The sequence below is a fragment of the Pelophylax lessonae genome (assembly GCF_965119305.1).
Source record: "Pelophylax lessonae genome assembly, chromosome: 4".
Lineage (NCBI taxonomy): Eukaryota > Metazoa > Chordata > Amphibia > Anura > Ranidae > Pelophylax > Pelophylax lessonae.
This window is the reverse complement of record NC_138771.1, coordinates 178,935,916-178,956,725: the sequence shown is the minus strand read 5'-3', so window position 1 is coordinate 178,956,725 and position 20,810 is coordinate 178,935,916. Positions and strand designations below refer to the sequence as shown.

At 47.8% G+C, this 20,810-nt stretch overlaps 1 protein-coding gene across 1 annotated transcript in view; it reads right to left on the bottom strand.

Annotated features, from left to right (window-relative positions):
- Positions 1-20,542, bottom strand: part of SUV39H2 (SUV39H2 histone lysine methyltransferase) — a 49,104-nt gene extending 28,562 nt beyond the window's left edge. Inside the window, exons 1-2 of the mRNA XM_082253209.1 lie at positions 20,434-20,542; positions 6,946-7,091 (exon numbers count right to left, since the gene is read on the bottom strand). Of these exons, the coding sequence (XP_082109335.1) occupies positions 6,946-7,091; positions 20,434-20,452 (165 nt within the window). The 5' untranslated portion in view covers positions 20,453-20,542. The remainder of the gene's footprint in view (positions 1-6,945; positions 7,092-20,433) is intronic.
- Positions 20,543-20,810: the final 268 nt, after the last annotated feature.

The window sequence follows — 20,810 nt, the reverse complement described above, 5'->3', positions numbered from 1 at the left end:
AGAGAGAGAGAAAGAGAAAGAGAGAGAGAGAGAAAGAGAGAGAGAGAAAGAGAGAGAGAGAAAGAGAGAATAGTTGATAATTTAGATGTGGCACATTGATATCCAGAAAAAACAAGCCACCAGTGACTTGAGAGAACATGCTGGGACTTGTAGTCTTGAAGCCATGGAAAACTACAGCACTTTTTGCTAGAAAGATGCAAGAAATATCCAGAACTTGAAATTGTGGCAAATTTAAATAGATCAGGCTGGGCTTAATATGTCCCCGCAATAATGTAAAAAAAATAAAATAAATAAAAAATCTGTTCTGACAGGCCACAGGAGAGAGAGAGCTGGTAGTGGTACGAGTTAGGCGACCGGTATCCATGAGTTGTTGTACTCTGTTATGTATATAATTGATGGGTAGTGTCAAGGCATGTTGGGATGTGTAGTTCTTGCGCAGCTAGAGGAGCAGCAGCTTATCCCCCATTATGCTGGTAGTAGACTGAATGAGATGGCTTTTACCTATAGGAACTTATGCTCTGTTGTTTGTATAATAACTTTGGAGCAGTGACGGGACCTTCTGGTACTTTTAGTTCTTCTGGAGCAGCCCTATGTACTTCCTTATTAGAGGATGCAGGTTGTAGACTAGAGAGAGATGCGTTTGACTTGGATCTACAAGCAGGTTGTGCTGCTGCAATTAAAAGGGCTTATTTTCAGGGAAGGTCTTATTTATTTTCTTTCAATGTTTTTATTTAATTTTTCATTAAACCAACAGGGGTATACAAAGAACATCAATATGGCAGTCAGCATTTGGACAAGGTATAATAAAGGTGGTAAGCTTAGTTCTTATGACAAGATTATATAGGAAAGAAAGAGGAACAACAGTAATATTAGGCGGGAATGTCTTATTTATTTACGTTATGTACAAAAAAGTTCCTGTGTCCCCTGTCTTCTCTCCCAGTCAGCTAAGGAGCCAGCATTGTGAAATTCTGTAATCCAAAAACTAATCCATTCTGTAAAAAGATTATATATAGTGCAGTGTGTCTCCTTGTGTAACTATTGTGGAAAATACCTTATTTATTTACAGCGCCGCTGGGCGCTCATGTGACCCGCCGGAGCTCTTCCTCCCTGCTCTGAATACTGCAGAGGGAGAGGTTGAGATACCCGCTGACGCAAGCCTGCTCCGAACACTGCAGATGGATGGGCTGCGGATGTCAGCCGGGAAGGGGGGGGGGGGGGGGGAGAGAGCTCTGGAGGGTCACATGAAATTATGGGATTGTCGACTCACCCTAAAATCCATTTCTTTGATGTTCATTGACGGACGCAACTCCTGATCTTCTTGACCACTGGGTTATACTGCCCACTACAGAAAGGTCAAGGAACCGAAAAAGAGCGAGGGTGAACACCAACCAATTTACACCACGAAATGTACACTTTCCATGTACGATGGTAGATCTTCCTGGAAGTAGAATTTCTAGATTTTAGTAGTGTAGGAACCTCTATCCTTCAGCATCTGACTTTCAACAGCCAAGCTATCAAAGCCAGCGACTGTAAAGCAGGATTGAAGATTGGCCCTTGAGACAGCAGATCCTCCCTGAGAGATAGTCTCCAAGTGGCGTTGGCGACCAGCCCCACCAGGTCGACGTGCCAATCCGGAGCCACTAGAATGACCTTTGGTGTGTTCCTTGTTCTTCATGATGCTCTCTGCGCTTTAAACGGACCTCAGACTATCACAGTGCAGGTGCATTTATACGGAGACTGGATTACACACAGGTGGATTCTATTTATCATCATTAGTCATTTAGGTCAACATTGGATCATTCAGAGATCCTCACTGAACTTCTGGAGAGAGTTTGCTGCACTGAAAGTAAAAGGGGCTGAATAATTTTGCACGCCCAATTTTTCAGTTTTTTTATTTGTTAAAGTTAGAAATACCCAATAAATTTCATTTCACTTCATGATTGTGTCCCACTTGTTGTTGATTCTTCAAAAAAATAAAATAAATTACAGTTTTATATCTTTATGTTTGAAGCCTGAAATGTGGCAAAAGGTTGAAAAGTTCAAGGGGGCCGAATACTTTCGCAATGCACTGTATATATTTTAGCAGAGACCCTAGAGCAGTGATGGCGAACCTATGGCACACAGAGCCTTCTTTGTGGGCACGCAAGAGCCAGGGACAGAGCGGTGCTTGCAGGGAATCACCACAGATTTCTCCTACCTCCCCATTGGCTGAAGCCATGAACCAATGAGGAGCCAGGACAAGCACACCATGGGACGGAAGACTATGGCTCCTTTTTAATGAATTAGAAAGAAAAACTACAGCCCCAGTATGCCCTGTAAAATAAGGAGGGACAGTCTGGAGCTCAGGAAAGAAAAAAAAAAAAAAAAAAGAAGGGCTGAGAGAGAAGGAAGAGCAAGGGTAAGAGGAGTGTGGAGACAAGAGTGAGAGGTGGCTAAGGAGGGAGAGAGAGCCCAAGCCACAACAGCCCCAGGCATTGAACCAGCCAGAGAGGAGCAAGAGGACGGTGCTGAGAGGACACCATCAAGGGTGAGGATGGTGATCAAAGGCACCAAACAAAAGGAGAAGCTGCTGCCAGGCACACCGACACTGAACGCCGGAGCCGGGGGAGTTCTGAATTGACTACAATCCCTCTTGGAGTGTGCGATCATCACCTGGGTGGCTGGGTGTCTGCAGTGTTGGCACTTTGAAAAAAATGAAGTTGGTTTTGTGATGAAGTTTGGGCACTCTGGCTCAAAAAGGTTCGCCATCACTGCCCTAGGGGGGGGGGGGGGGGATGAAGGGACCACTCCCCTTGGTCCAGCACCGCCGACTGAGATAATCCGCCCACCAATTTTCCACCCCTGGAATGTCTACGACGGAAAAGGCCAGAACAAAAAAAAAATGCCAACTACCTCCAGATCTGCTAATACACTTCTTGTTCCACCCTGGCCGTGACATTGACCGATTGGATTCGCACTGGACACCCCTGAAGGCGATCCGTTCAGTGATTCAGGCATAGCCTGGTCACTCTGAGTTCCAGGACATTGATCAGGAGTCTGGACTCTTCCAGTGTACAAACTCCCTGAGCGGAGTTCCGTCCCAGGTCACCTCCCCACCTGGACAGACTGGCATCCGTGGTAACCACTGTCCAATACAAGGGGAGAAAAGATTTGCCCTTGCAAAGAGCTGGAGAGCAAAGTCACCAGAACAGAGACCCTTCAGTTTTTACAGCTCAGCCGGAGTGGATTGTCTAGAGACTTCAGACACTTGTCACATTTAGCCAAGATCTCCCTTAGCAGGGACCTCGTATGGACTTGCAAACAGGACCGCCTCGAAAGTAGAAACAATCAGGCCCAGCACTCATGCAAATCTAGAGGGGCGACCAAATACTGGACAGCAAGATACGAATCGCAGCATGCAATTTCTGGTGTTTGTCCAGAGGAAGGAACACTATTGCTAGAGCAGAGTCAGACCCAGATAGTCCAGTTTCGTACAAGGAACCAGAGAAGACTTCTGGTAATTCAGAAGCCAGCTGAACTCCCTCAGAATCCGTATAGTGATGTCCACATTGTCCATCAGAGCGAGACTGCTCGCAAGAGAAGGTCACCCAGGTAACCCAACACTGCAATCCCCCGCTGACATAACGCCAGCACCAGGGCCAACACCTTTGTGAAGACCCGAGGAGCAGAGGCGAGACCAAAGGGTAACGCCACAAACTGATAATGCTCCTCACTCACAGGAAAGCGGAGGAAGCATTGGTGACAGACATATATTGGAATATGTAAGTAAGCTTACTTAATGTCGATAGATGTAAAGAAATCCCCCTGATGCAGGGATGCCACAAACCGTGTGAATAGACTTCATTCTAATCTTCTGTACCCGCACAAAAGTTCAGGGCCTTGATATCCAGAATTGGACGCACCTTGCATTCTTTATTCGGGACTGAACAGGTTTGACTAAAACCCCTAAAAACGTTCCGAAGTCGGAAACGGAATAATTACCCTTTGAAGCAACAGGTCTTGCAACGCCCAAAAGAGGGTTTGCAGTCGGTCAAGGGACAAACCCACATTGGAAGGAAAGAACCATTCCGGAGGGTAAGAACGAACTCGATCTTGTAGCCGGACCGTATCACTTAGTGGACCCATTTGTCTTGCCCCAGGGAGTTACACGGGCCCGGAAACCAGCGAAGACGTCCCCTCCCCCCCTCCACCCCAGGCACACCTTCGTGCAGAAGGAGCCTTGTCTGTGAGTCTGGAGAAACCTGCTTTGGACATGCCAGACCAAGGTCGCTTGGATTATCCTTAAGAGGCCTTGAAAGGCTTTGAACCCTTGCCAGCCGACCCTGAGGGATGAAAAAACTTCCTGTGAGCCGAGGAGGACAGGCCACGTCTGCGACAAGGTTCCTTACCCTTACTAGCCTGCTTAACAAAGGTGCTCTCCCCCCCCCCCCCCCCCCCGTGAGACTCTTAATGAGGTCATCCAGGGTAGCTCCAATCAGGCAATTTCCTTGAAAAGGAAGATCAGTTAAGGCTTTTATAGGTTTGGTCCGCAGACCCCACATTTGAGCAACAAAACACGCCTAAGGACCACTGCTGAAACAGAGTCTAGAAATCAGGGGAGCCGCATCCAAAGAGGCATCACAGATAAACTGCAGCCCCTGGTCAAACTGGTCGGCCAGCTCAGGAAAGGCAGGGGGAGCTGCTCACCCTCCAGGTCATGGCATAAAAGCTTAGCCCACTTGGTCAGAGTTTGACACCAGGGCAATGGTGAAGACCGGTCTGAGTTCCGAGCCAGCCACAGTGAACATACTGCGGGCCACAGCCTCCCCCTTTCCATCAGCCAGATCCTTAATAGCTAGCGATTCTTCTACCAGAATCATGGTTGCCTGCCTTATTCAACCTGGAAACCGGAGACCACCACCGGTGGATGGAACAGTCCACTTCTTAAGGAGGGACTCTTCAAAGTGGTACCCCATTGCGAATCGCTTAGGGACCACAAAGGGACGTTTTGGACGCTCCCACTCTTTTGCGACAAACCTGTCAAATTAGGAAGGAAACACCTTAGCCGCTCTAGACGGCTTGCGAGTGTCAAAGGGAACAGGTGCCTCTGGCGCAACTTTAGCTGTGTCCTCCATTTTTCAAGTCACGCACAGATAAAAATCAGTGCATTCACCAGCGCCTTTTCGTGCGCGGCTACAGGAGTCGAGGAATCATCCTCACTATCTGAGATCCCACGGCGGCTAGATCAGATTCAGGATCTGAGGAGACAGATGAAGCAGGGGAAAGTGAGGGGGGGGGGGGGGCTTCTTACTACTCTGTCACCCAAAAGCCACCTCCACCCGGGACACAAAAGATTTCCATAACTGGCGTCAGTGCATAAATGGATGGTTGGGACCCAGACAGCCCCACAGGCTCTAAGAGGGGGATCAGATGGGGAAATGTGCTCCAAAGACTCCATGAGGAATAAGGATACCCCCCCCCCCAAAAACAGAAAAAAAAAAAAAAACACTACTAAGGGACACCCGCAACATGCTGGTAACACCACCCAGTCGCCAGCCACAGAGCACCCACCGATCCTGCAGCAGAGAGAGGGAGAGGACCCCAGCAGACTCACCACCCCACCAGGCAGTCACCAGCAGCACCAAGATCAAAGCACTCCATGTGCAGCGTCCAGGAAGGAATGAGGCCCAGGAGTCAGCACCAGGGGATAAGGAGTGACCCCCCACAGCTAAAATGGCCACCAAGAAAGCTCCAAAAATAATGGCTGCCATTGATTTCAATGCTGGACTAATGCAAAAGGGCCACTGTGGCTACACAAACATGGCCGCCAGCCCATACAGAATAGAAGATCAACAACAGTGCTGCGCCAAAGTACATCTAGTACAAACAATACATATATACTAAAGTATAGTAAACGTGAAAAAAGATTCTGATATTGGTTAAAACATGCATATTCATCAATAAGGTGCAAAATATCAGAAAAATCAACTGACAAATCCATGTAATAAAACATGCTTTGACAAGAGAGTCCATAAAGTGCGAAGAGTGCCAAAAGGTGAAAACATAAATAAGGTGCTTGTGCTATCCTCCACCAGAATAAATGGCCACTCACCTCTCGTTCTGACCCCCGTATTCTCAGCGGGTCAGATCTAGCAGGTCCCCTCAGGGGATAATAATAATCCGATCTCCGTGAACTAGGGGGATGTCAATGACCGATCCATCCTTCTGCTCACCCAAGGTCAAAGAACAGGGACAGCAAAACAATCACAGGCTAGGTGTCCGTCGGATACATCGGATGTGAGGCTCCGCCCCTCTGTACGCAATACTTCACACGTTTTGACTTCAGTAGGGGATAACAGGGGTCAGAACGGGAGGTAAGGGGCCATTTCTTCTAGTGGAGGATAGCACAAGAACCTTATTTATCAAGCACTGAAAGCATTGTTTTCACCTTTAGCACTCTTCGCACTTTATGGACTCTCTTGTCCTTACTGATGAATATGCACATTTAACCAATATCAGAATCTTTTTTCACATGTTATTTATCTACTATTAGTATTATATGTATGGTTTGCACTAGATGCAGTTAGGCGCAGAACTGTTGTTGATCTAATTTTTGATAGATTGTATGCAGTGGAAGCATCATTAGTGGTTGCAGCCTTTTCTTTTGTTTATTTTATTTGTTGCACTTTTTTTTTCACAGTTTGAGATTTGTCTATACTGCACATTATATAATCTTTTTACAGAACGGATTACATGATTTTACAATGACGTTAACTAGGGCTTATTTTCAGAGTAAGGCTTATATTGCAGCCATCCCAGAAACTCACACTAGGTCTTTTTTTTCAGGGGAAAAAAACAGTACTTTTTTAAAGAATACATACTTGAATATATTTTATTACCTTTTTAACCGGAGTTTAGGGTCACGATAAACTAACGGAAAAAAATTAAAAAAATAGCGTAGCTTACCTTTTCCATTTTGCGGTCACAGAGAAACTCCACTTCATAATTGTTTAGATTTTTTCTATTTATTCCAATGCATTTGCAGATCAGGGATTCTTTGCGGCATATCTCTTGAAGGGTTTCATTCGAGGCAAGACATGGCACACACCAAGCTGTAGAAGTAGAATTCACCATTAGATTTCCCCAATAAAAAGTTTGTCTATACCTTAGTCTAAACAGAGGACCAATGCTTGTATTAGGTGTTCACCCTACTTGTACTCTTTTACCTTTTGTAATGGTACAGCATCTCACAAAAGTGAATACACCCCCTCACATTTTTGTAAATATTATATCTTTTCATGTGATAACACTGAAGAAATGACACTTTGCTACAATGTAAAGTAGTGAGTGTACAGCTTGTATAACTGTGTAAATGTGCAGTCCCTTTAAAATAACTCAACACACAGCCATTAATGTCTAAACCGCTAGCAACAAAAGTGAGTACACCCTGAAGTAAAGATGTCCAAATTGGGCCCAATTAGCAATTTTTCCCCTCCCCGGTGTCATGTGACTCAGTGTTACAAGGTCTCAGGTGTGAAGGGGGAGCAGCAGGTGTGTTAAATTTGGTGTTATCGCTCTCACTCTCTCATACTGGTCACTGGAAGTTCAACATGGCACCTCATGGCAAAGAACTCTAAGGATCTGAAAAAAAGAATTGTTGCTCTACATAAAGATGGCCTAGCCTATAAGATGATTGTCAAGACCCTGAAACTGAGCGGCAAGCATGGTGGCCAAGACCATACAGCGGTTTAACAGGACAGGTTTCACGTTAAGGCAGTACTCCAAGGTGTTGTAAACGGTATCCAGGGTATGTAGATAAAAGACACTAATATAGTGATGTACCGTTTAAAGATTCCATTTATTTAGCAAAAATACAAGTAGTACTCACATTTAAAAAGCAGAGTATAGCATCCGTAAGTGTGTAGGGACCGCAAACCCCTCGTGTAGCGGTGTGTCCGGTGCTTCCGGGACGCCGTGCGTTTCACCGGCCGGATGTGCGACTCACAGGGCGGAACTGACGTGCCTACGCTCTACGCGTTTCATCATCAAAATGACGTCATCAGGTATTATATGAATTGTTTATATTGTTTTAAGTTTTTCTAAGATATATTTGATTAATTTATTCAACACTAATTTTTACTAGTGCTAATTGTTTATCAATAATCATCTGTAACATATACATTTGTTTGGCCTACTGCCGGAAACTTTTTGGTGTTTATAAGGACCAATTTCTCTTTTATGCATTTACACCATCGAATGGCCTAATATAACGCTATTTTCACTCATATTTTCTCTATATTGCCAGCTATTTTTCTCCCATACATCTAATATAAGAAAAGGCAGCGCCAACATACCCCACTTATCCCTATTTTTCAAATATAGTACACCTATATTTTTGGGGTAGGCTGCAGCCATTAACTAGCTTAACCACATCCATTTGCGCGGAATTTTTCATTTACCATTCACTCAGAACAGGCCTGCAAGAATTAACTGCATGTTCTCAGCATCATACCCAAAGGTTGTCTTTGGGAAATAGACGCAAGGGTGCTGCCAGCATTGCTGCAGAAGTTGAAGGGGGGGGGGGTCAGCCGTCAGTGTTCAAACCATACGCCGCACACTGCATCAAATTGGTCTGCATGGCTGTCGTCCCAGAAGAAAGCCTTTTCTAAAGATGATGCACAAGAAAGCCTGCAAACCGTTTGCTGAAGACAAGCAGACTAAAGCTGGATACACACTATACAACTTTTGTTGGTAGATTTCCTTTAGATTTAACTTTAACTATGTAGTGCAGGGGCCTGCCTGATTGCATATAAATTGAAAGTGTTTAGGTCTGACCTCATATTATATGATTTTGGTAAATCTAAAGAAAATTGTATAGTGTGTATCCAGCTTTAGGATATGGATTACTGGAACCATGTCCTGTGGTCTAATGAGACCAAGATAAATCTGACAGACTATTGTCTGGGGCTGCATGAGTGTTGCCGGCACTGGGGAGCTACAGTTCATTTAGGGAACCATGAATGCCAACATGTACTGTGACAAATTGAAGCAGAACATGATCCCCACCCTTCGGAGGCTGGGCCCAAGGGCAGTATTCCAACATGATAACGACCCCAAACACACCTCCAAGATGACCACTGCCTTGCTAAAGAAGCTGAGGGTAAAGGTGATGGACTGGCCAAGCATGTCTCCAGACCTAAATCCTATTGAGCATCCTTAAACGGAAGGTGGAGGAGCACAAGGTCTCTAACATCCACCAGCTCCGTGATGTCATCATTGAGGAGTGGAAGAGGACTCCAGTAGCAACCTGTGAAGCTCTGGTGAACTCCATGCCCAATAGGGTTAAGGCAGTGCTGGAAAATAATGGTGGCTACACAAAATATTGACACTTTGGGCCCAATTTGGACATTTTAACTTATGGGTGAACTCACTTTCGTTGCCAGCAGTTAAGACATTAATGACTGTGTGTTGAGTTATTTTGAGGGAACAGCAAATATACACTGTTATACAAGCTGTACACTCACTACTTTACATTGTAGCAAAGTGTCATTTTGTCAGTGTTGTCACAAGAAAAGATAAGATAAGATATTTACAAAAATGGGGTGTACTCGCTTTTGTGAGATACTGTAGATTTAGGCTACGTTCACATGTTAACGTAGAGGACCGCGGCAGAATCACCACGATTTGGAAATCATTGCAAATCGTGGGACGCCTGTGCGTTGCTGTTGATTTGCAATGGCACCCCAAACGCTGTGCGATGTTGCCGCGATTTCCGCCTGCCGAATCGCGGTAACATCGCGCAAACAAAATTGCGGGTCGCATGATGCCCAAAAAGAGCTTCTTTGGGGCGTCATGCGACCCGCGATTTTGTTTGAGCGATGTTACCGCAATTCGGCAGGCGGAAATCGCGGCAACATCGCACAGCGTTTGGGGTGCCATTGCAAATCAACGGCAACGCACAGGCGTCCCGCGATTTGCAATGATTTCCGAATCGTGGGCAGAATCGTGGCGATTCTGCCGCGGTCCACTACGCTAACATGTGAACGTAGCCTAAAAGTGATACTAAAGTCTCTTTTTTCCCCCCATTAACAAATAAACATGGTATTCTTTCCTGCTCAGTGCAGTGGTTTTGCACAGAGCTGCCCAGATCCTCCTCTTCTCGGATTCCTCTCCAGCGCTCCTAGCCCCTCCCTCATGCCGATCGCCCCCACAGCAAGCAGCTTGCTATGGGGGCACCCAAGCCAGGCCGCTGCTCTGTATATCCAATTAAACACGGAGCCATGGCTCGGCCATGCCCCCTCTCCATCCTCATTGGCTCACTTACTTTGACAGCAACAAGAGCCAATGGCGCGGTTTTAGCCAATGAGGAGGGAGAGTCCCGGGCAGCTGAGACTCGTGCAACACTGCTGGATCGACATGGGGCACAGGTAAGTATTAGGAAGGTGAGGGGTCTTCTGCAAACAGAATCTTTTGTTATCTTAAAAGAAGTTGTAAAGTCAGGTTTTTTTTTTTATCTTAATGCATTAAGATATAAAACCTGTGTGTAGCAACCTCCCCAGCACCCCCTAATACTTACCTGAGCCCCATTTCTGTCCAGCGATCTCCACAAGTCACTTGGCTATACTTTCTCTCCTGATTGGCTGAAACACAGCCACAGCGCCATGGGGTTCCGCAGCTGTCAAAGTCAGTTAGCCAGTCAGGAGAGTAGGGGCAGAGCCAAATGGCAGCTCTGTGTCTGAATGGATACACAAAGCTGCAGCTCGGCTCGGGTGCCCCCATAGCATTCTGCTTGCTGTAGGGGCACTTGACAGGAGGGAGGGGCCAGGAGCAGCAACAAGGGACCTGAGAAGAGGAGGATCCAGGCTGCTCTGTGCAATGTGCAAAACCACTGCATGGAAGAGGCAAGTATAACATTTTTTTTTCTTTAAATAAAACAAGACTTTAAGGAATAAAATGCCTTAAGATTAAAAAACAAAACAAAAAAAACACCACCTTCTGACTTCAGAACCACTTAAACACTGGCCACTTTTACCCTCTTTCTGCCCAGGTCAATTTTCAGCGCTGTCGCACTTTGAATGGCTATTGCACCGCTGTACCCAAATTAAATTTGTTTTATGTTTTTCCCCACATAAATAGAGCTTTTTTTGGTGGTATTTAACCACCGCTTGTTTCTTGATATTTTTTTTTATTTATTTATTTTTTTTAAACAAAAGGCTAAAAATTAAAATAAATAAAATAAAAATGTTTTAGGGCTCTTTCACACGGGCGGTCCGATCAGATCCGCCTGTCAGTTTTTTAGGCGGATCTGATCGGATCCTCCATGCAGCTCTATGGGGCAGCGGGTGTCTGCGGAGACACCTCCGCTGACACCCGCTGCCATCCGCATCCGATCCTGTGCTGAAATCTGAACGGATGGAAACCCTATTTTTCCATCCGTTCAGTAATCGGAGCGGATCTGATGAGAGCGGACAAGCGGTCTGCTCTCCTCCGATCCCCCATAGAGGGCAGTGGGTGCTGAGACACCTCCCTATCCGCTCTGCAAGCGGAGACGGAGCTGTCATCCGCCCGGCTCAGCGAGGATCGCGGATCGATCCCCGCTGAGCAACACGGATCCGCCTGCGGAGGCGGACCGTGTGAAAGAGCCCTTAGTCTGTCAGAAAATGTTGCAAATAAGTAATTTTTTCTCCTTCACTGATAGGCTGCACTGATGGGCATTGGTGAGGCGGCACTAATATGCCGCATTGATAGGTGGCACAGATTGGCATCACTGATGGGCACTGTTGGGGCTACACTGATCATCAGTGCCCCGATTACCTGTACAGGTCTCCCCTGCGAGGAGATGCTGCTGATCAGCTCTAGCTATCAGTGTGAGGCGAGGAGAGCAGATTACCAGCAGTTCTGTGTTTACATGTGATCGGCTATGATTGGACACAGCCGATCACATGGGTAAAGAGCCACATCATCAGCTCTTTACTGAATCATGGCTGCACCATGTCCCAAAGACACGGCATGTCCATGATCGCCGTGCGCCCCTGCGAGAGCAGTGAGACTGGGGCGACGTCATGCCAGAATGAGGGGGGTATCCTACCCACTGTCATTTTACTATACAGCGGGCAGAAGGCGGTTAAATAAAATTTCTTACTGGTACATCACAGGACACAAAGGAGTTCATCATCGTGGCTACTTGGCTTACGTTACCACCTTCATGTGAATAGACATTGGCCAAAACAAGGCAGGAATCACCACCCAGGCATAGCTCTTTCCAGCTCAGCCAAGCTTCAGTTTTTAGCTTGTGTCCCTATGTAATGGATGTGCCTAACTTTTGCAGGCTTTAGTACCCCAATTCTTGGCCTATTCCGAACACCCACACAGAGGAGGCCTTCATCCACATTGGACACTACCGTCAGCATGCCAAGAGGGACTGTACCAAGACCCTGCATACAAGACTAGGTACAGGCTGTTTAGCTGTTAGTCAAGCTGGATTCTAAGGGCAGTGATCTCCAGGGCACAGTTTCAAGAGAACTCGCTGACAGGTTGCTTTACAGATCCAGACAGTAATTCTTTGGAAGGAAGTTGAAACCCTGAAGACCCTGCGGGGCATCACCACCATGATGGGTGAAGAGGAGGCCTGCTGGTCCTGCTACATGGACTGGTAAGTGCCTCTGGGCTGTGTGACAGTCTTTCCTCTAGTGTAAAGGTCCCCGACATCCTCTAGTGTAAAGGTCCCGACATCAATAGGAAAAACATCTTTGGTTTCAGTGGGAACAATTGTGCTCCATCATTGGTGTTATTGGGAGGAATTGTTGCCCCTCATTGGACTCAGTGGGGGAAATGATGCTCAAATGTTGGTTTCAGTGGATGAAGTAGTGCCCAATATGCTGAATAAAAGCAAGCAAAGGGTAGCATCTGGCCCCGAGCTGCAGGTTAGAGATCACTACTCTAGTGTGTGTGTGTGTGTGTGTGTGTGTGTGTGTGTGTTGCCTGGGTGGAGATTTCTGCCTTTTTTTTGGCCAGTATACATTTACCTGAAGGAGCCAGCATACCCAATACAGTCATAAATGTGAAGCCCACCGTGCCCCGTAACATACTCTATATAAAAAATGTTATATATAGAGAGTGAGTGACAATGGATCTACACCGAGGGCCTTTTTTTAGCGTTTTACACAAAGGACTTGCCAAAACCTGCCTACTGTCATTATTTGCGGAATAAGTAGGGGTACTATGCAACTACATGAAGGTGGTACACAAATTTACTGGGCTTAACACTCAGGCACTTCTGATCATTGCAGCACTCTCCAGCACCTGGTGAGTAACACTGGTTTACTTGGCATGAAGATGTAATGAACCTCAGATATAGTATAGCCAGCTTGTGTCCCTGCATGTCTCCAGCTGCACATTAGTCCAGGGAGTTTTAATGGGCGTTGCTAGTGACACAGAGTTTAATGATACCAACCCGTTTCGTCAAGACCACCTGTGCCTAAAGGCTTATAGTTGTATATCTGCAATGTGAGGTGTGAGATCTAAGGTAATGTGCCTCTGACTGCTACAGCTAGCCAGTGTAGCTGTCTGCCTGTACCTCATATGAGTAGGCAGTTATTGAATGACAGGAAGAATCAGTGAACTAGTTAGAGTTCTTCTCAGTGCCCTGGTGGGTCATTGAAAACTACAAGCCCTCAGCCACAATGGTTGAGGGTAGCTGTAGTTCTCCCATTTGGAGAACCCGGTGATTGAATTGCATCCATGTTTTGTTTTTAAACTGACAGTGGGTGCAGGGGACATGTTACATCCTAAATATGGGTGTAACATATTACTTAAGGTGAACTTATCCTTTAAGTTTGCTATAAACAGGTATATCATAAGCAACTGCCATTTTTGGTAAATACCAGACTTGTGTTCACCCTGTATTATTCCTTCATGGCATCTCATGCTCCTGATCTCCTGAAATCACATTCTGTCTGCATGTATGCACACCAGTGATGGCAGTTTGGGATTCCTGATGGTGACAACAGTGGCCTATGTCTGGGCAACAGATCTTGAAAAGGCCACTTGTCTCCATCAAAAGCCTGGGTAGCAACACAGAATCAGAGCTTGTTACCTTCTCACAGAACTGCTTAAAGACTTTTCCCATTAAAGTGGTTATAAACCCTAACATACAGTATCTCACAAAAGTGAGTACACCCCTTACATTTCTGTAAATATTTTATTAGATATTTTCATGTGACAACACTGAAGAAATGACACTTTGCTACAATGTAAAGTAGTGAGTGTACAGCTTGTATAGTAGCTAGTGCACAGCTTGTATAACGGTGTATAATTTTCTGTCCCCTCAAAATAACTCAACACAGCCATTATTGTCTAAACCGCTGTCAAACAAAAGTGACTACACCCCTAAATGAAAATGTCCAAATTGGGCCCAAAGTGTCAATATTTTTTGTGGCCATCATTATTTTCCAGCACTGCCTTAACCCTTTTGGACATGGAGTTCACCAGAGCTTCACAGGTTGTCATTTGAGTCCTCTCCCACTCGTCCATGACGAAATCACAGAGCTGGTGGATGTTAGAGACCTTCCGCTGCTCCACCTTGCATTTGAGGATGCCCCACAGATGTTCAATAGGGTTTAGGTCTGGAGACATGCTTGGCCAGTTTGCCACTTTTACTCTTAGCTTCTTTAGCAAGGCAGTGGTCAGGGTCGTTCTGTTGGAATACTGCCCTGCGGCCCAGTCTCTGAAGGGAGGGGGATCATGCTCTTCTTCAGTATGTCACAGTACATGTTGGCATTCATGGTTCCCTCAATGAAATTTAGCTCCCCAGTGTCGGCAGCACTCATGCAGCCCCAGACCGTGACACTCCCACCACCATGCTTGACTGTAGACAAGACACACTTGTCTTTGTATTCCTTGCCTGGTTGCCGCCACACACGATTGACACCATCTGAACCAAATAAGTTTATCTTGGTCTCATCAGACCACAGGACATGGTTCTAGTAATCCATGACCTAGTCTGCTTGTCTTCAGCAACGTTTTTGCAGGCTCTCTTGTACATCATCTTTAGAAGGGGCTTCCTTCTGGGATGACAGCCATGCAGACCAATTTGATGCAGTATGTGGTGTATGGTCTGAGCACTGACAGGCTGATTCCCCCACCCCTTCAACCTCTGCAGCAATGCTGGCAGCACTTGTATGTCTTGCTCCTAAAAACAACCTTGGGATTTGACACTGAGCACGTGCACTCAACTGCTTTGGTCGACCATGGTGAGGCCTGTTCTGAGTGGAACCTGTCCTGTTAAACCGCCGTATGATCTTGGCCATTGTGCTGCAGCTCAGTTTCAGAGTCTTGGCAATCTTCTTATAGCCTAGGCCATCTTTATGTAGAGCAACAATTCTTTTTATTAGATCTTTAGAGAGTTCTTTGCCATGGAGGTGCCATGTTGAACTTCCAGTGACCAGTAAGAGTGAGAGCGATAACACCAAATTTAACACACCTGCTCTCTATTCACACCTGAGACCTTGTAACACTAATCAGTCAAATGACAACGGAGGGAACATGGCTAATTGGGCCCAATTTGGACTTTTTTTTACTTAGGGGTGTACTCACTTTTGTTGCCAGTGGTTTAGACATTGGCTGCGTGTGGAGTTATTTTGAGGGGACAGAAAATGTACACAGTTATACAAGCTGTACACTCACTACTTTACATTGTATTAAAGTGTAATTTCTTCAGTGTTGTCACATTAAAATATATAATAAAATATTTACAAAAATGTAAGGGGTGTACTCACTTTTGTGAGATACTGTATACCCAGTGAAGTGACTGGCCCCAGGTGATACACAGAGATAAAACAAATCCTCCTACATAAGTTGTATTCATTTACACTGTACCTGCAGTCTTCACTTCTCTACATCCATTCAAAGTGCTGTGAATTATAAAGCGTGCCTGAGAGTTCAGGAAAAAGGGGGTGGAGAGCTGAAGTTACACACTGCAGAGTTCAGTGAGGAGAGCTCTGAGAGCCGATTGGAGGGAAGGGACACACCCCCTTCACAGAGCTGAGGTTGTCAATCTGCTGGAGGTCCCTCCCCGTCACCATTTTTCTCTTGGCATCAGGAAAAATTTGTCAGAAGTGATTCATGCTGGTAGAGCAGGGGTGGGGAACGTACGACCCGCGGGCCAAAATAATTTGGTCCAGCCCCCCCATGTCATTCCAAGTCTCCCGCGAGGTGAGGTGTCTGTCCCAGCTGAGCTGTCAGAATGGAGCCAATGTTTCCTGTATAGTTCGGGCTCCGTCCTGACAGTCAGTCAGAGTGAGTCACAGACCGAGTGATATCAAATGCACTCCTCCTGTGAGGAGACCGACCAATACAGGAAGCATCTTCCTCCAGCCCAGCGCCGCTCCCGAGTCCTCACACGTGACTCTCTCCGTTGAACTTGAGGTCTCTAGCCTGCATTTCCCACCAGCAGTACCAGCCTGAGCTAGCAGAACCCACAGCAGTACCAGCCAGCACTACCAGCCTGAGTCAGTAGTACCAGCCAGTACTACCAGCCTGAGCCAGCAGTACCCACAGCAATTCCAGCCAGCAGTACCCACAGCAGTACCAGCCAGCATTACCAGTCTGAGCCAGCAGTACCAGCCAGCAATACCCACAGCACAATATTAGCCAGCAGTACCAGCCTGAGCCAGCAGTACCAGCCAGCGCTACCAGCCTGAACCAGCAGTACCAGTCAGCACATTAGGGGTGAGTTAATCAAATGTTTGACAAAACAGAACAGGCTAATTTTGTACGACCCCCGAATGACGTTATAAATATCCAAATGGCCCTTTGCAGAAAAAAAGGTTCCCCACCCCCGTGGTAGAGGAAGGAGGCAGCAGACAGCAATTACACTTAGGGCTCTTAACCGATTGCCGACCGCCGCACGACTATTTACTGCGGCGGTCAGCCCCGGCCAGGCACTTGCCTGTCACTTCCTTGTGAGCCAATAGCGGGCGAGCGCGCGCCCACAGGGAAGTCAGTGCGTGTGATACTCGCCGATCGTCGGTGCAGAGGGAGAAAGTCAGGCGGCTGATGTAAACAAGCCACCTGTCATTCTCCCCTGTGTAGAAACAGTGATCATACGGTTCTACTATGTAGGACCGTTGATCATTGTTCCTACACTAGTAGCCACAGCCAATCACAGTAAAAAGCACGCCCCTAGGGACACACTTAACCCCTCCCTCCCCAATAAAATTAACCCCTTCTCTGCCAGTGTCATTTTGCAGTAACAGTGCATATGTATAGCAGTGATTACTGCAGTAATGTCACTGGTAGCCCCAAAAGTGTCAAAAATGTCAGTCAAGGGTCCGATCTATCTGCCGCAAAAATCGCAGATCGCCGCCATTACGCGTTAAAAAAAAAAAAAAAAAAGACCAAAATCTTTCCATTAGTTTTAGTAAACGCAATAACTTTTGCGCAAACCAATCAAAATTTGCATTTTTTTACCAAACATATGTAGCAGAAAACAAATTGGCCAAAAATGTTAAAAAATTTAGATTTTTACTTTTTTTTGGGGGGGGGGGGGGGGGGATTTCATTTAAAAAAAATGTGAAAAATATTGTTATCTTTGCAAAATTTATGCTCTTTTTTTGTTTATAGCGCAAAAATCGCACAGGTGATCAAATACCACCAAAAGAAAGCTCTGTTTGTGGGGAAAAAGGGCGTCAAATTCGTTTAGGTACAGCGCCGCACGACCGCGCAATTGTCTGTTAAAGTCACGCAGTAAAAAAAAAAAAAAAAAAACGCAAAAAACCCCCTGGTCAGAAAGGGGGTAAAATCTTCCAGGGCTTAAGTGGTTCACAGAGACAAGTACACACTATAGAGGGATATGCTTTGTTCATATTTCATATCTATGGTTTACAACCACTTTGAGAATTACACTCCTATTGTCCTGATAACCAGTGTTCAACAGGATAAAAGTGATGTCACCAGAACTGGAGGAAAAGGGAAACCATTGGGTGACATATAAAAAGAGTAAATCTCCCTTATACTGCAAACATTTCATTCAGGCGAGTAGATCCGCCCCACCACGACAGCCACGCGGGCGAGTAGACCCGCCCCACCACAGACAGCCACGCGGGGGAAAAGAAGACCCGCCCCACAACCGACAGCCACGCGGGGGAGTAGACCCGCCCCACCACCGACAGCCACGCGGGGGAAAAGTAGACCCGCCCCACCACTGACCGCCACGCGGGGGAAAAGTAGACCCGCCCCACCACTGACCGCCACGCGGGGGAAAAGTAGACCCGCCCCAACACCGACCGCCACGCGGAGGAAAAGTAGACCCGCCCCACCACCGACAGCCACGCGGGGGAAAAGTAGACTCGCCCCACCACCGACAGCCACGCGGGGGGAAAGTAGACCCATCCCACCACCGACAGCGATACAGGGGGTAGATCAGCCCCACCACCGACAGCCACGCAGGGGAAAAGTAGACCCGCCCCACCACCGACAGCGATACAGGGGGTAGATCAGCCCCACCACCGACAGCCACGCGGGCGAGTAGACCCGCCCCACCACAGACAGCCACGCGGGGGAAAAGAAGACCCGTCCCACAACCGACAGCCACGCGGGGGAGTAGACCCGCCCAACCACCGACAGCAATACAGGGGGTAGACCTGCCCCACCACCGACAGCCACGCGGGTGAGTAGACCTGCCCCACCACCGACAGCCACACGGGGGAAAAGAAGACCCGTCCCACCACCGACAGCCACGCGGGGGAGTAGACCCGCCCCACCACCGACAGCGATACAGGGGGTAGATCAGCCCCACCACCGACAGCCATGCGGGCGAGTAGACCTGCCCCACCACCGACAGCCACGCGGGGGAAAAGTAGACCCGCACCACCACCGACAGCCACGCGGGGGAAAAGTAGACCCGCACCACCACCGACAGCCACGCGGGGGAAAAGTAGACCCGCACCACCACCGACAGCCACGCGGGGGAAAAGTAGACCCGCACCACCACCGACAGCCACGCGGGGGAAAAGTAGACTCGCCTCACCACCGACAGCCACGCGGGGGAAAAGTAGACCCGTCCCACCACCGACAGCCACGCGGGGGAAAAGTAGACCCGTCCCACCACCGACAGCCACGCGGGGGAAAAGTAGACCCGCCCCACCACCGATAGCCACGTGGGGGAGTAGACCCGTCCCACCACCAACAGCGATACAGGGGGTAGATCAGCCCCACCACCGACAGCCACGCAGGGGAAAAGTAGACCCGCCCCACCACCGACAGCGATACAGGGGGTAGATCAGCCCCACCACCGACAGCCACGCGGGGGAAAAGTAGACCCGCCCCACCACCGACAGCCACGCGGGGGAAAAGTAGACCCACCCCACCACCAACAGCCACGCGGGGGGAAAGTAGACCCACCCCACCACCAACAGCCACGCGGGGGGAAAGAAGACCTGTCCCACAACCGACAGCCACGCGGGGGAGTAGACCTGCCCCACCACCGACAGCAATACAGGGGGTAGACCTGCCCCACCACCGACAGCCACGCGGGCGAGTAGACCTGCCCCACCACCGACAGCCACACGGGGGAAAAGAAGACCCGTCCCACCACCGACAGCCACGCGGGGGAAAAGAAGACCCGCCCCACCACCGACAGCGATACAGGGGGTAGATCAGCCCCACCACCGACAGCCACGCGGGCGAGTAGACCTGCCCCACCACCGACAGCCACGCGGGGGAGTAGACCCGCCCCACCACCGACAGCCATACAGGGGAATATACACAGTCTATGCAACAATATCAATCCCCTCTGTCACTTTTTTAACCCCCTAAAAGCTTACACCCCAACCACACACAGTTGCTGTGCACCCCATTCACTTGAATAGAGTGTGTGGTGGGCAGGACTGCATCCTCACTGCCCCTCCGAAAAGAAATCCACCACACGTGTAGAGTCCTAATTGTCCCGATGACCTTTACCATGGAGAGTGAAAGTGAAAGAAAATGCCACATTGTGAATTGTCACAAGTACAAGGGGAAATCTTCCAATGGGGACACTGGTACAGGTGACAACACTTTGGAGGGATTCCCTATCACTTCCTGTTTTAGTTTAGGGACAGGAAGGGAAATTTCATTAAAATTACATAGCAAAAAAATCTGAATCTGAAATGTGACGGGATAAAAGTTTTTCCTTAAGTTTTAATGTAACGTCTGTAGTCAGTGCTCTGCTGTCACACACAGACAGGCGTACTATGACTCTCTAGGGAAGGTCCGCACACTACACAATGCAGTGGACTGTAGTATAATAATATGACGTGTATGGAGTATGACAGAGCGGTATATACAGCCTATACCCTGGTGCAGTGTGTGTACAGAGGAGCCGGCTCTCCTATCTCCGGGCTCTCACAGCTGTACTCAGTCCAGCACACAGCGCATTCATATCCCCCGCGCTCACATACTCAGCTCTACACTCACCTCCTCGCGCTGCAGCCATCTTGTCCCCCGCCAATCAGCGACTCTATTCGTGACGTCACAGCCCCCTCTACCGTCTTCCATCAAAGCCGTCCAATCCGCTCGCATAAACATCTTGGCTAGACGTGCCCACGTAGTAACGTCACGGTATGGCTGACCAATCAGCAAAAAGCAGTTAACTTGAATGTGAGGTGTTTGCCGCCAATGGGCTACGTGCAGTGTGCAGAGAGCTGGAGGGATGTCCCAATGTTCTGCTGACAGCTCAGCTTCATTGCTATACAGTACACACTACAGTACAGGGAGTGATAGACTGTACTACACAACCATTCCACCACAGACCAGCACTTCACCTCCAGAAGGTTTTACCTTCTTAGTGATAG